Source organism: Argopecten irradians, chromosome 9 (genome assembly GCF_041381155.1).
Source record: "Argopecten irradians isolate NY chromosome 9, Ai_NY, whole genome shotgun sequence".
In the NCBI taxonomy this organism is placed as follows: Eukaryota; Metazoa; Mollusca; class Bivalvia; order Pectinida; family Pectinidae; genus Argopecten; species Argopecten irradians.
Window position 1 is genome coordinate 7,719,562 of NC_091142.1, and position 14,920 is coordinate 7,734,481.

The following is a 14,920-nucleotide window of genomic DNA, read 5'->3' on the forward strand; positions in this document are numbered from 1 at the left end:
GTTGTTGGATATGGAATTTATTCTACACTCGTAAGTTATTTTTTAAAAGTTACAAAAGACACTCGCTAAAGCTTCTGTCTTTGTAACTTTAAAAAAATAATTCACTTGTGTGGAATAAATTCTATATCGAACAGCCACTCATTGTGTAACCTCTATTTACACATATATAGGTGTCTGTACATCTTCAGAGTTAAAAGCCTGCGTACACACCTGTTGCTTAGCATTACAATTCAAAAGAAAGAAAAAGAAAATGTTCACAGATTTCAATTATCACATGATTTTATTATGAAAATTATTTGTATATTATAAATTATAATGTGGTGAATGTACTTTGGTAAATTATGTGATTAATCAAAGGAATTAAGTTAGGTAAAAAAAAAAATGTCTTTTAGGGTCACATTGGCAAAAAAAATAGGGTCGGTAGGACACATTTTGTTTTAGTGTCTTTCACTCTAAAGTAATGGCCGAACCGGAGTCTAAGATCAAAATCCCGACTTTTATTATTATTTTTTTGTAGAAAAATGGAAAAAAATTAGGGTCGGTCGGGTAACCCAGAAGAGACATTTTTTTTTTTTTGGTCTAATGCATGATTCTTCAATAATTGTACTCTAGCTAAATAGCACAATAAAAAAACACAAATGGATAGATACATATATATATCACAGATATGATTTAGACAGCAATTATTGTCAACAGCCATTGACTTGAAAATCAAAAATATAAAAAGGTATATAAAAAAGATCTTGGTGAAAAATTATCAAATCAATAATGAATCAATCATAAAGTCACAACCTACATGTATTGCTATATCAGGGGAAGTAATCACAGACATTTCGACTTCTTGACACTGAAAAATGTATGACTGTCCATGCATTTTGTACAATATACCATGCAGCGATGGGTTTGATTGTCATAATTATTCTAAGAAGTTCCGTTTAAAATGCATATTAAACCTTATTGTAACATAAAGAGGAATGTAGCGACCAGACTGGGATTTGAACCAAAGATCTCTGAAAACTATAGCTGGACAGTCTAATTGACTGAGCTACCTGCATGGTCATCAATGAAAATAAGTTGTTTTACAGTACAGTGTAACTTGGCTAAACCGGATGTCACCAGAATTGGTCGGTTTCGTCAGGTTTCTGGATTATACAGGTTTTGATTACATGTACTAATAAATGAAGGAGGAAATTTCATGCTGGGATACCCAGGGATCCGGGTTAGACAAGCGTCGGTATTGACACGTTATACTATATAATACTCTCAGACTGGAATAATTAAGTCATAGACACATGGTACATCACATTGTTAACATTTGTTTTCTAAGCTATATCGCTCATACATACTCACAGCAAACATTAAATCACAAACATGACCAATTGGACTTCTAAATATATAAATGCAAAGCAAGGCATTCCTGATAAACTCATTTTGGTTCAGTCATATATAAAGTCAAACCTGTCTAAAAAGACCACCAAAGGTACAAAGGAAAATAGTCAATATATAGCCAGGTGGTTTTTATACACAGGTTAAATGGTGTTGGAATTGGTCACTAGGGACTTGAAAAGAAGTCTTATTATGCAGGTGGTCTTTATACAGAGTTGGTCACTAAGGCAGGTTTTACAGTAACTGTAAACCTGGAACTGTAAGCTAATTGCTAACTATAAAACCTACGGTGTAACCTCTCATTTCAATATATGGTAGTCAAATATTAGTTTTGAAATCGGGATCAAATATGTTCTCCAATTGATCCATACACAAATTTCATTTGGGTTTATTTTGACATTTTATTTGGTTGCCATGGCTACCAAATGACATCTGATGCCTAAGGAAAACTATACCATAGCATTTGTCATCATTTAAAACCACTTACATCAAAATTAGAAGGAATTGACAAGATTTGCAGACAACAGATAGACAGGATAATTCAAGTATAACCTCTCAACTTTGTTGCCATGTATACCGTATGTATATTTTAACAATATGATTTTTCAGAAACACATTGCTTTAAGACATAGAGGCACTAGGTAATTGCATGCCACTCCTAAAAATCTAGGATTTTGTATGTAAATGGTAACATTCAATAGCCATGAAAAACTGTACAGCATAAAAGAACAAAGAAAGTTGAGTCATTACAAGAGCACTTAGGATGTGCTTGTCTGAGACAATTATCCAATATTTCTTTTTTTAACTTTTACATATGGAAAAGGACATCTTACATGAATCTGTCTTAAGATAGCCCTGTCCACTTGATGAATAGCTAGTTTGTGACCACCTTTTCATTCAGAGCACAGAACAGGTACCAGGTGGCGGTGTGAAGAGTGTGCCCAAGTTCTAGCTGCCTGCACAGTCGTTCGTGTTCACTGCGATTCTGAACCAGCCACCTGTGAACTGCTGTCATTTCTCTGTCCAGATGTATCGTCTCGGTTTTTTCCGCCGACTGTCTCTAATGGGATGGATGTGGTGTCATCACTGTGTAAAGTCCAGTTAGACGCACCCAAACTAGCGAATCTGTCTTTTGTCATCCTCAGTGGTCCATCTTTCTGATGTAGGTACATGATCATAACTATCTTGAACATTGCCAGGTAAGTGGCAATCATATTTTCCCCTAAAGTTGCAGCTTTACTTCCTGCAAACAAAACCAAACAGGGGTTAATTATTTGGTGGAGTTTCATTAGAGCGTATTTTCACGGGTAAAAAACATTATTTGGACTCGTTTCAGGAAAATTTTTCAAAAGTTTCCATGGTAACAGAAAAAAAATATCGAAAACATAAGGTATCCTGGCGGAGTAGCAAATGGCATGTTTTTGGCACCAGGCATATATATATTTATACAGTAAGTTTCAAGGAGCTAAGTTGAACAGTTTTGGAGTTATAGCCTGAAAATGAAAGAAAAATAATTATTTGGTGATTACCGGTATGATTCCATGGTAACAGAAAAAATATATATCAACCAGAGATCCCAGAGGGATCTTGGCGCCCACCAAAGAATGATCTATATCTGACAAAGGAAAGATGGATCTTTTCTCTACTTTTTAAACTTTTTCAAACATACTACGATACATATAAAATTTGAGACAGATCGCTTCAGTACCTTTTGAGAAATAGCGGTAACAAACTTCAACTATCAAAATCCAAGATGACTCCTTGGCGGCCATCTTGTTGATCAATCGGTCCCAAATCACAATATGCACAACTAGGGCCCTAGGGGAACCTACATGTGAAATTTGAGAAAGATCCATTCAATACTCTCTGAGAAATAGCGATAACAAACTTTGAATATAAAAACCAAGATGGCTGCCTGGCAGCAATCTTGTTGACCGATCGGTTCCAAATCACAATATGCACAACTAGGGGCCCTAGGGGAACCTACATATGAATTTTGAGACAGATCCCTTCTATGAATTTTGAGACAGATCCCTTCAGTACTTATGACTGAGAAATAGCGGTAACAAACTTTGAATAACAGAATCCAAGTTGGCTGCCTGGCGGCCATCTTGTTGACCGATCGGTCCCAAAATGCAATATGCACAACTAGGTCCCTAGGGGAACCTACATATGAATTTTTGAGACAGATCCCTTCTATGAATTTTGAGACAGAGCCCTTCAGCACTTACTGAGAAATAGCGGATAACAAACTTTAATATCAGAAAATCCAAGATGGCGCCTGGCGGCCATCTTGTTTTGACCAATCAGTCCCAAAATGCAATATGCACAACTAGGGACCTAGGGTAACCTACATGTGAAATTTGAGACAAATCCCTTCAGTACTTCTCAAGAAATATCCATTAACAAACTTCAACTATCAAAAATCCAAGATGGCAGCCTGGTGACCATCTTGTTCACCGATCAGTCTCAAAATCTGCAATATGCACAACGAGGGCCCAAGGGGAACCTACATATTAAAGTTTGAGACAAAATCCCTTCAGCACTCTTTGAGAAATAGGGATATCAAACCTTAACTATCAAAATCAAAGATGGCCGCCTCGCGGCCATCTTGTTTTTCCTATCAGCCTCAAAATCTGTATGGTACAAATAGGGACCAAGGCGCTACCTTGAACAGTTTTGGATTTTACAGCATCAGACGTACAGACAAGAATGAAACCCCAAAACAATATCCCCCGCAAACGTGTTTTGTGGGGGATATAACTATAAGTTTAGAAGGCTTTGTCTACATACCAAGGGAGTACAGGCCTTGTAGCTTCAGTAAGTTTGTGATTTTGTTGTAGAAAACACCGATACTTTTACACAGTTCTGGTGTCAGCTCCCAGTGACTTCCCTGTTAACACAAAATACAAGTAATCTCTAAGTTTTTTTTTTCCTCGATCCTGTTCACAAATTTTAATCAAACTTACGATACACACTTTTTATTTATTGAGTTTTATGAACAAGGAAAATTTAAGCCATTTTTTTGGGGCGACACCTGAAGGAGTGTCGCAGTTGAAATGAAGAGAATTGCAAAGGGGAGATAACTCTTCAATGAGGCTTGAAGCCATTTTCTGACTTTTTAATAATTGCAAGAAAATAGGTTATTTTCATATGTGATTGAATTTCTTGTGATTCTCATATATTGCTGAAAAGTTTTGGCTACAAGTAAAACTGTGTCAAAAGTCTTTTCATACTGCTCATTTTCCTGTATTTCAAATATGCCTGGCTATGACGTCATCTTTTGTTGTCACTAGTACTTTATTTGAACTTTTATCCAAGTACTTGCAATTATTAACTATATATTATGTAATCCCTAAGAATATGTTGATAAAATTTTACTATGAAAATAAACCGTCTTGCAACAAGTTTAATAATACTATTTCTGCAGTTATTAAGCTTAATTTTTTTTTACCTCACTGATATGGTCGTAGATATATTTAGGAATAGAGCTCCTGGAAATGTCACGCTTAATTCCTTTCCAGATACCTGAATCCTCATATAAATGCTTGTAAAGGATTCTGAAAAAGATTTTTATTCAGTATTACAAAATTGCAAATCCTAATGGGACTCATTCACCTACCACGTGATACCCGATAACGTTTGTGTGGGACTATTGTTTCTATTGGTGATGGAATGATGTCAAATTCAAATGACGTTATCGCGGGATAACGTCATTTCAGCGGGAAGATTACAAAGAGCTATGTTCCATCACCACTGGAGATACTAGTCCTGCACAAATGTTATCAGGTATCACGTGGTACGTGAATTAGTCCAATTGCACAAACTATTGTTGATGAAATGAGTGTGTATGTTTGGCAAGGCGATAGGATGCCGTAGATCGTGAGTTGAATGTTCGTATAGGGCACAAGTCAATAAGTTGTCTTTCTTTGTTAAATTGTGTTTCTTTGATATGTCATAATTGTACTCTGTCAATGATTATATTATCTTTTCTAATATACCCGGAAGTAAAAGATAATGCCTGGGAAGTTGCAAAGAGGCCAATAAGGCCTGTATTGCTAACCTTTCTAATTAATATCTAAAACAACAAAAGCTCATTTTTATGTTTCATGATCTATTTAACAAGCTGATTTTCATCTTCATAAATAGAGCCAATTAATGATTGACCAAGGCCTAATATCCTTTAAGTCAAATCTGAGCAAAAACTATTGCTAATTTCACAGTTTTGTATATGGAGGTTTAACTTCGTGATACACGATTTCCTAGAAATCAAATGGTATCACTGTTATTTATATTTTCTTTGCAATGAATTTTGACAGCAGTATCTTTTTGGATGTAGTTATTGCACTCGATAATACAAGCTGGTTTATGGTATATAAGTCTGCCTTTAGTTTTCAGATCTGCCAGTCAAATGTTTTGAAATTTTAATATTTCATTAAATATGATTTTTGAACATAAGTGGAACCTAGATATATCCTAAAGTCCTAAAGAACGGAAAATCTCTTCCAATTATCCAAATTTCAATATAACCAAGCAGAAAGATAATGAATATGTGTAAACAGGAATTATGATTCATTTCATATTTTAAAAGCAGTACTTTAATATAACCGATTTAAAAAAAAATGTGGGTCCCACTGTATCTAAATACATCATTCCTTTGGCCAATATTTTTATACTTACACTCCACCAGCCGAAGAAGTTCTAGTTTTTTCTGCAAATCAAAGAAAAAAAAAGAACAAAATGAAATAGGTCTTTCAAAACAAAGAAGTCAGATTAAAATCTATTGTAATTACCCCATTTATCCCTGAAATTTCATAATGGACTGGTCTATTCTTTGATACAGAAGAGCCTAAATGCATGTTAAGGGGTGAATGAATTAAGCTTACTTAAGATGATTAACAGGAAATATTTGTATTTATCAATTTAAAAATTTTCTTTTTAATTTTTGTAAATTTCTATGTATTACGAAGTTGTAAAACAATTATTACAGCTGATTTTTGCAGCAACTTTTTAATTCATTATTTGATGATTTAATTTGTAATTAACTAAAATTGAATTTGTAATTAATAAAAGTCTGAAATCAATTAAGATACAGAGAAACTTTTTCCTTATAGCAATTACTATTTCACCAAATTTATTTGACAGTAAAATCAATTACAGATATTATGTAATTTTATCATTACTTAAAGATGCTCCACTGCCGACAAATGGTATTTATTCACTATCAAAAACAGGAGCAGACAATTTAGTGTTTTTCCTTCAGTTACAAAAGTTACTTACTTTACACCATTACCACCCTTAGAAAGATTGAGCTTCTAATTTACTTAAAGGTAAAAATATGAAAAATAATTAATTTCTTCCCGAAAAAAAATTCCTTGGCACTATATCCTATATGGAATGTAGTACTGATTGCTCATGTACCTAAGGCAAAATGAATTATTTTATATTATTTTTTGTGTTAATTAAACATAACACCAATTATTGTTCAAATAATGAATATCATTTATACTCTGTTGGCGGTGGAGTATCTTTAACTAATGGATAAAGGAAATTACAAACCTGAAGCAGACGGAGCTATCCAGATGTTAGCAGATAGTGTCAAATCTATGGGACATCCAGGCACATATTCTTTTTGTTGTTTCAATCCTTCAGTTGCGTCTCCTCTGTCCATTTTCTTTCTTCTTAGTTTCTTTAAGTCCCTTTCTTCTGTTTCTTCAGCAGTCTTCTGAATTTGTCTTCCTTTGTCAAGATTTTTGTACCTTGTTCCATCAATATCTTCATGAAGTCCTGACTTACTTTTTTGAGTCTTTCTCTCTTCTGCCCCTTTTTTACACGTTTTGTTCATAATTTTTATTCCTTTCATTTCTTCATATCTCTCAATTTTTCTCCTTCCTCGACTCAAACTTCTGCTATAACTTCTTCTCCTTCCTCGACTCAAACTTCTACTAGTACTTCTATGTCTTCTACGACTTGACAAACTTCTACTAGTACTTCTATGTCTTCTACGACTTGACAAACTTCTACTAGTACTTCTATGTCTTCTACGACTTGACAAACTTCTACTAGTACTTCTATGTCTTCTACGTACTTCTATGTCTTCTACGACTTGACAAACTTCTACTAGTACTTCTATGTCTTCTACGACTTGACAAACTTCTACTAGTACTTCTATGTCTTCTACGACTCGACAAACTTCTACTAGTACTTCTATGTCTTCTACGACTCGACAAACTTCTACTAGTACTTCTGTGTCTTCTACGACTTGACAAACTTCTACTAGTACTTCTATGTCTTCTACGACTCGACAAACTTCTACTAGTACTTCTATGTCTTCTACGACTTGACAAACTTCTACTAGTACTTCTATGTCTTCTACGACTTGACAAACTTCTACTAGTACTTCTATGTCTTCTACGACTTGACAAACTTCTACTAGTACTTCTATGTCTTCTACGACTTGACAAACTTCTACTAGTACTTCTATGTCTTCTACGACTTGACAAACTTCTACTAGTACTTCTATGTCTTCTACGACTTGACAAACTTCTACTAGTACTTCTATGTCTTCTACGACTTGACAAACTTCTACTAGTACTTCTATCCCTGCGACTTCTTTGTCTGTCTCGATTTAAACTTCTTTGTCTGTCTCGACTCAAGCTTCTTTGTCTGTCTCGACTCAAGTTTCTTTGCCTGTCTCGACTCAAACTTCTTCTCCTTCTTTCTTTCCTTTTTCTGTCAGCATTGCGACCACCATCAGATCCATCACCATCACCATCTCTTTCCTTCATTGAACGGTACTTTGGATCATATATTACTGAATCTGTGTCAATATTTTCTAAGAATGAAGATGCTGTGCCACCACAAGGTGGGCCTTTAATGCCACGCCTATAAATAACACTTGGTTCACTCCTTACATCTCGACTGCGTCCACCTCGTCCTCCTTCGCCTCGTCCACCTCGTCCTCCTCTGCCTTGTCCACCGTGTCCATCTTGTCTACCTCGTCCACCTCCAGCTTCTCTACCCATTGCATTTCTTGGCTGTGGAGCACCACACCTAAGCCCTGAACTTGGAGGAACGCTAGGATCTGATCGGCGTGAAGAACCAAAAAAGCCTAAGCATGCTTGAAATGGTACTTCAAATCCTGGACTCTGAGCAGGGCCAGGGACACCAAAACCAACAGATGTAGCATTGTTCTGTTCTGGTTGAAGTGAAGCACCGAATGAAAACCCTTGGTTTGTTGTTGAAGCTCCAGAACCTTGTACATGTGGTGGAACATTACTTTGTGTGGCTTGAGGTGATATGCTAAAAACTTGACTTGCAGCGGTTCTAGGGGCATCAAAAAATGTTGAACCATTGTTCTGTTCTGGTCGAGGTAAACCACCGAATGAAAACCCTTGGTTTGTCGTTGAAGTTCCAAAACCTTGTACATGTGGTGGAACATTACTTTGTGTGGCTTGAGGTGGTGCACCAAATGAAAATCCTGGACTTGAAGCAGAGCTAGGGGCACCAAAAACAACTGTTGGTACATTATTCTGTTCTGGTCGAGGTAAAGCACCGAATGAAAACCCTTGGTTTGTTGTTGAAGCTCCAGAACCTTGTACATGTGGTGGAACATTACTTTGTGTGGCTTGAGGTGGTGCACCAAATGAAAATCCTGGACTTGAAGCAGAGCTAGGGGCACCAAAAACAACTGTTGGTACATTATTCTGTTCTGGTCGAGGTAAACCACCGAATGAAAACCCTTGGTTTGTCGTTGAAGTTCCAAAACCTTGTACATGTGGTGGAACATTACTTTGTGTGGCTTGAGGTGGTGCACCAAATGAAAAAAGAGCTAGGGCACCAAAAACAACTGTTGGTATTTGTTCTGGTCGAGGTAAACCACCGAATGAAAACCCCGTTGAAGTTCCAAAACCTTGTACATGTGGTGGAACATTACTTTGTGTGGCTTGAGGTGGTGCACCAAATGAAAACCCTTGGTTTGTCGTTGAAGCTCCAAAACCTTGTACATGTGGTGGAACATTACTTTGTGTGGCTTGAGGTGGTGCACCAAATGAAAACCCTTGGTTTGTCGTTGAAGCTCCAAAACCTTGTACATGTGGTGGAACGTTACTTTGTGTGGCTTGAGGTGGTGCACCAAATGAAAATCCTTGGTTTGTCGTTGAAGCTCCAAAACCCTGTGGCGATGCATAGCTTTGTGTAGCTTGATGTGGTGCTCCAAATGAAAATCCTGAACTCGGAGAAGAATCATGCTGGGATTGTTGTACTTGGCCCCTGGATACTGGCCTGTTAATGTCTGAGAATGATGTACCGATTTGATTGACCATTTGTTCAGCAGATAAAATGGGATTGTATGAGGGGCTGGTTGGAGCATAGGACTGGGAAGTTGGTGAATAACTTGGGGCTGTTGGTGAATAGTTTGGAGCTGTTGGTGAATAGCTTGGGACTGCTGGTGAATAGCTTGGGATTGCTGGTGAATAGCTCGGGACTGTTGGTGAATAGCTTGGGGCTGTTGGTGAATAGCTTGTGGGAGGTCCCGGAGTAGATTTTGGGACTGTGGGAACACCAGGAACACCAAAGAAGGCTGTTGATGAAATATCTGGTGTGGCTGGCAATTCATGGAAGTCCAGTGATGCCATCAACTGGTCTGACCCATCAGGCACTAGACCAAAGGAAATCATATCTTCATCAGTAAAATCAACATCCATGTCTTTTTCCTGATCCAAAGGCTGTGTGTTAACATGTGTCTTTTCTACGTGTGTAGAATTTGAATGTAGACCCCTTGTTATACTTGGTTTCTCTTTCTGTTCCTTTTTCTTAGGTCTGGTAGAAGACGTTGTCTTCTCATCATACTCTTCATCTTCACTGGTATCTTTGGGAGGTAAACATTTTGAAGCACCTTTCAATGGGAACTGTTTACCTCTAGATATCTGCTGTGTTTGTTTATCCTCAGCATTAGCAAACATGTCATCTTCATTATCATCCTTCTCATCATCATCATCATCCTCTTCATCTTCACTGCTATCTTTGGAAGGTATACATTTTGAAGCACCTTTCAATGACAACTGTTTACCTCTAGATATCCTCTGTGTTCGCTTAACTTCATCATTAGTAAACTTGTCATCATCATCATCATCATCATCATCATCATCATCATCATCATCATCCTCATCTGCATCATCATCCTCGTCATCATCATCATCATCCTCATCTTCATCCTCATCTTCATCGGTAGGTTCAGACCTTCTGGAAGCTTTTGTTGCCATCAGTTTTTTTGGAACAACTTTCCCTACAGTTGTCTGTTGTTGTATCTTATGTTGTTGCTGTTCTTGTTGTATGATTGGGTTCACAAGTAACTGCTGTTGTTGTTGTACTACTTGTAGTTGTTTACCTCTAGATATCCTCTGTTTTCGCTTAACTTCAGCATTAGCAAACATGTCATCATCATCACCATCATCATCCTCCTCTTCATCTTCACTGCTATCTTTGGGAGGTATACATTTTGAAGCACCTTTCAATGACAACTGTTTACCTCTAGATATCCCCTGTGTTTGCCTAACTTCAGCATTAAAAAACTTGTGATAATCATCATCCTCATTATCCTCATCTTCATCCTCATTTTCTACTTCGGTAGGTTCAGACCTCCTGGCAGCTTTTGTTGCAATCAGTTGTTTTGGAACAACTTTCCCTACAGTTGTCTGTTGTTGTATCTTATGTTGTTGCTGTTCTTGTTGTATGATTGAGTTTACAAGTAACTGTTGTTGTTGTTGTTGTAGTAATTGCCGGGTTTGTTGTGACTGCTGTTGTTGTTGTTGTAGTAATTGCCGGGTTTGTTGTGACTGCTGTTGTTGTAGTTGTTGTTGTAGTTGCTGTTGTTGTTGTTGTAGTAGTGGCTGTTGTTGTTGCTGTTGTTGTTGTTGTTGTAGTTGCTGTTGTTGTTGTTGTTGTAGTAATTGCCGGGTTTGTTGTGACTGTTGTTGTTGTAGTTGTTGCTGTTGTTGTAGTTGTTGTACTACTTGTAGTTGTTGCTGTTGTTGTTGTTGCTGTTGTTGTAGTTGTTGTACTACTTGTAGCTGTTGTCGTTGTTGTTGTTGATGTGACTGCTGTTGTTGTACTACTTGTAGTTGTTGCTGTTGTTGTTGTTGCTGTTGTTGTTGTTGCTGTTGTTGTAGTAATATCTGAGATTGTTGTGGCTGTTGTTGCTGCTGCTGCAGTACTAGCCGTTGCTGAAGTCGTTGTTGCTGTTGTTCAAATTCAAGAGGACTTTCTGCTATTTTTGCCTTTTGCATTAAATTGCGTTGCATTATAGGACCTTCGTGACCTCTTTGCCTTCTGGACTGGAGCTGAAAATACATAATTAAACTCAGTACTTCTTGGGAAGAGACAAATTCGATGATCAATCCTGAACAAACAATGAATTACATATTGAGACAAGATAATTATCAATGCCAGAACATCTTGCTATTACCCGTCTTACTACTATTACAACATATTACAGACATTTAAAATATCAAGATGGTGACCTACTTGATCAATATTGTCGAGGGGCTGTCCACAATAAGACACCCAACCACTTTCTTTATTTCTTCTCTGGGTGGGATTGGGGGTGGGCGGGGGTGTCTTATTTGCGGTGAAATACGATACAAACACAAAGCAATGTACTGAAGAGTAATTATTCAAAGAATCCAAACATCAGATTGATAGATTCTTACCAATATGATGGGTCTGTCAGATAGATACTGATTTCTCAAGATAAGCATGAGGCTTGTCAAGTGCTGGCCAGCCAAAATTTTTCACAAGGGTCAAGCTACCTTACATACCTTGGATAGGAATAATAGAATCTTACACGGGTCTATGAAGTGGACAGGGACATCTCAATCCAAGTGAAAGATTTTTGCCGGTCAACCCGAGGCTTGCCGAGGGTTGACGGCCAAAATCTTTCACAAGGGTTGAGATATCCCTGTCCACTTCACAGACCCATGTTTGATTCTTTTTCTCCCATACATAGCAGAAAAATGATGAAATTCCACTTGGTTTCCAGCTTTTTCATCGCGCCATTATCTCAGAAACCTTGTTATGCTTCAAAATTGATGACGTCATCTACATGTGCGCCACATGTATTGATGACGTCATGTTATTGTCTAACGCGTGTGAGCCGTCTTACACCCCCCTGTGTAAGATAGAGATATCTTTTCCCTAGCAACCACCGATTATCCGAGTGTTTAAAAAAATTGATAAAAAAAAAGACGAAATTATTGCAAATCTAGACAGTTTTGAGTAGTTTTGGTCTTTATTTATGCCTGAGTAATTGAAATCGAGGCCTAAAAAGAGGGGAGGCGCACTTATAGAGACTTGGGCTCTTATTGGGTCGAATACAGTATATATCATATATTGGTGGGATCTCGAAACAGACGTATTGTAAGACATCACTATTCCTAGGACTCGCACTCAAATAATATCATTGTATTCCATACATAAAAGTCATTATCATTTGTTTATCACTGACTTACCATGTATTATATTATTTAACTCTTTATATCGAAGTCTTTTTCATTTAACTCATTCACCCCTGAAGACACACTAAGGCTCTTCTATAACAATTATTTGACCAGTCCATTATGAAATTTCAGGGGTGAATGAGTTAAAAAATTATCATTGACTTACCCTTGAAAAGTAATCAACAAAAGCCTTAGATTTTAGGGTTGATAAATCTGATAGCCCACCTCTCAGCCTCAGCACCAGGAATATAGGATTGCTAAGATCTGATGGAAAAAGAAATAAACATATAAAGTACACGATAAACCTAGAGCTACAAACTAGGGCTGAACACTCCATCTTTGCATAATGCACAGTTACCTCCCTTATGGGTAGGTACCATATTCGACCCAATAAGCACCCATGTCCCTATAAGCTCCTCTCTCCCTTTTTGACCCAATAACCTTGAATGAAGGTCAAGGTCATTCATTTGAACAAACTTAGTAGGCCTTCATCCCAGCATGTTGCAGGCCAAATATGAGAACCCTAAGGTTTTCCGTTCTTGAGAAGAAGATTTTAGCCTATTTGACCCCTGTGACCTTGAATGAAGGCAGACATGTTAACCTTTGGTGAGAAAAAAGAGGTAGATTTTTTACTCAAAAGCGGTAGCATTGCACGCGGTATTTTTTGCGACGCATCAGAGATGTATAAATATCAATAATATGCAAAATAATTACAATTTTGTTAACAAATTATGATTTAACTTTAATTATTACCATAGGCCTTGCATTGGTGGCTCATTTTGTATTTTTTAAATGTTAATTATGGCATACTTTTATTTCAATGCTACTTATCAACTTTTTTTGTCTTTCTTTTTTTTTTTTTTTCATTTTTTTTTTTTTTTTTGCAATACATACTGGACTCATTTTCTTTTGATTCATGCAAGAAAAAATACAAATATTTGTTTCTAAAATTTACACCAATTTTCTAGAGAAATAATCACCCTAAAAAATTTTTTTTTTAGCGATATCCTGAAAAAACATACCAAAATCCTGCTCCTTTATTAGAATCACCTCATTCCAAAATGGCGGCCATTACGATTGCAAAAGTTTATGATTTTCAGCAGACACTGTATGCCTATTTTACATTAAAAACGTGAGTAAATCATTTCAATTATAAGTAGTGTTTGTTTTTGAAATGATGCTTACTAGTTTTAAGCACAAAATTTATTGAAAGGCCAGATGATTGTTTCCTTAAGGTAGGCCTACGTAATACACATCGTTACACTCAGACACCTGAAATAGGCTAAGCAAGTGACACCACCAAGCCAAGGTGGAACTAGCCCCAGGCTGCTAATTAGCACCAGTGGGTGTTGGTCAGGGAGTGTTCACACCTCCTTTGTTTACTTAATTATGAAGCCAGTCCCCCTACTCGGTCTGGTATGCATTTTGAAGCCACCATGGCAGCCCCAACCGACTATGAAAAATTCAGAAATCGGAAGAAAAAAAATGAGGACGATATTTTGCAGAAATCGGAATATTTGGATATTAAAGCGGTAGGCGGAATATCAGTCTCAAAAGCGGTAGACTTCCGCCAGAATCGGTAGGGTTAACATGTCTGATGAAGGTCAAGGTCATTCATTTGAACAAACTTGGTAGCCCTTCATCCCAGCATGCTGTAGGTCCAATATGAGCATCCTAGACCTTTTGGTTCTTGAGAAGAAGTTGTTTAAAAGATTTTAGCCTATTTGACCCCATGACCTTGAATGATGGTCAAGGTCATTATTTGAACACACTCGGTAGCCCTTCATCCAAGCATGCTGCAGTCTAAATATGAGTATCCTGGGCCTTTCATTTCTTGAGAAGTCGTTTAAAGATTTTGACCTATTTAACCCATGTGACTTTGAATGAAGATCAAGGTCATTCATTTGAACAAACTTGGTAGCCCTTCATCCAAGCATGTCCCGGGCCCAATATCAGGTCTCTAGGCCTCTTAGTTATTCACAAGAAGTTGTTTAAAGGATTTAAGGCTATTTGACCAATGTGACTTTGAATGAAGGTCA

General features: G+C 37.2%; 1 protein-coding gene across 1 annotated transcript in view; it reads right to left on the reverse strand.

Annotated features, from left to right (window-relative positions):
- Window positions 1–261: 261 nt before the first annotated feature.
- LOC138331371 (uncharacterized) overlaps window positions 262–14,920 on the reverse strand; it is a 44,457-nt gene continuing 29,798 nt past the window's right edge. Inside the window, 9 exon segments of the mRNA XM_069278942.1 lie at window positions 262–2,428; window positions 2,430–2,629; window positions 4,180–4,279; window positions 4,841–4,946; window positions 6,067–6,097; window positions 6,946–7,469; window positions 7,471–9,154; window positions 9,299–11,785; window positions 13,107–13,145. Coding sequence (XP_069135043.1) covers window positions 2,261–2,428; window positions 2,430–2,629; window positions 4,180–4,279; window positions 4,841–4,946; window positions 6,067–6,097; window positions 6,946–7,469; window positions 7,471–9,154; window positions 9,299–11,785; window positions 13,107–13,145 — 5,339 coding nt within the window. The 3' untranslated portion in view covers window positions 262–2,260.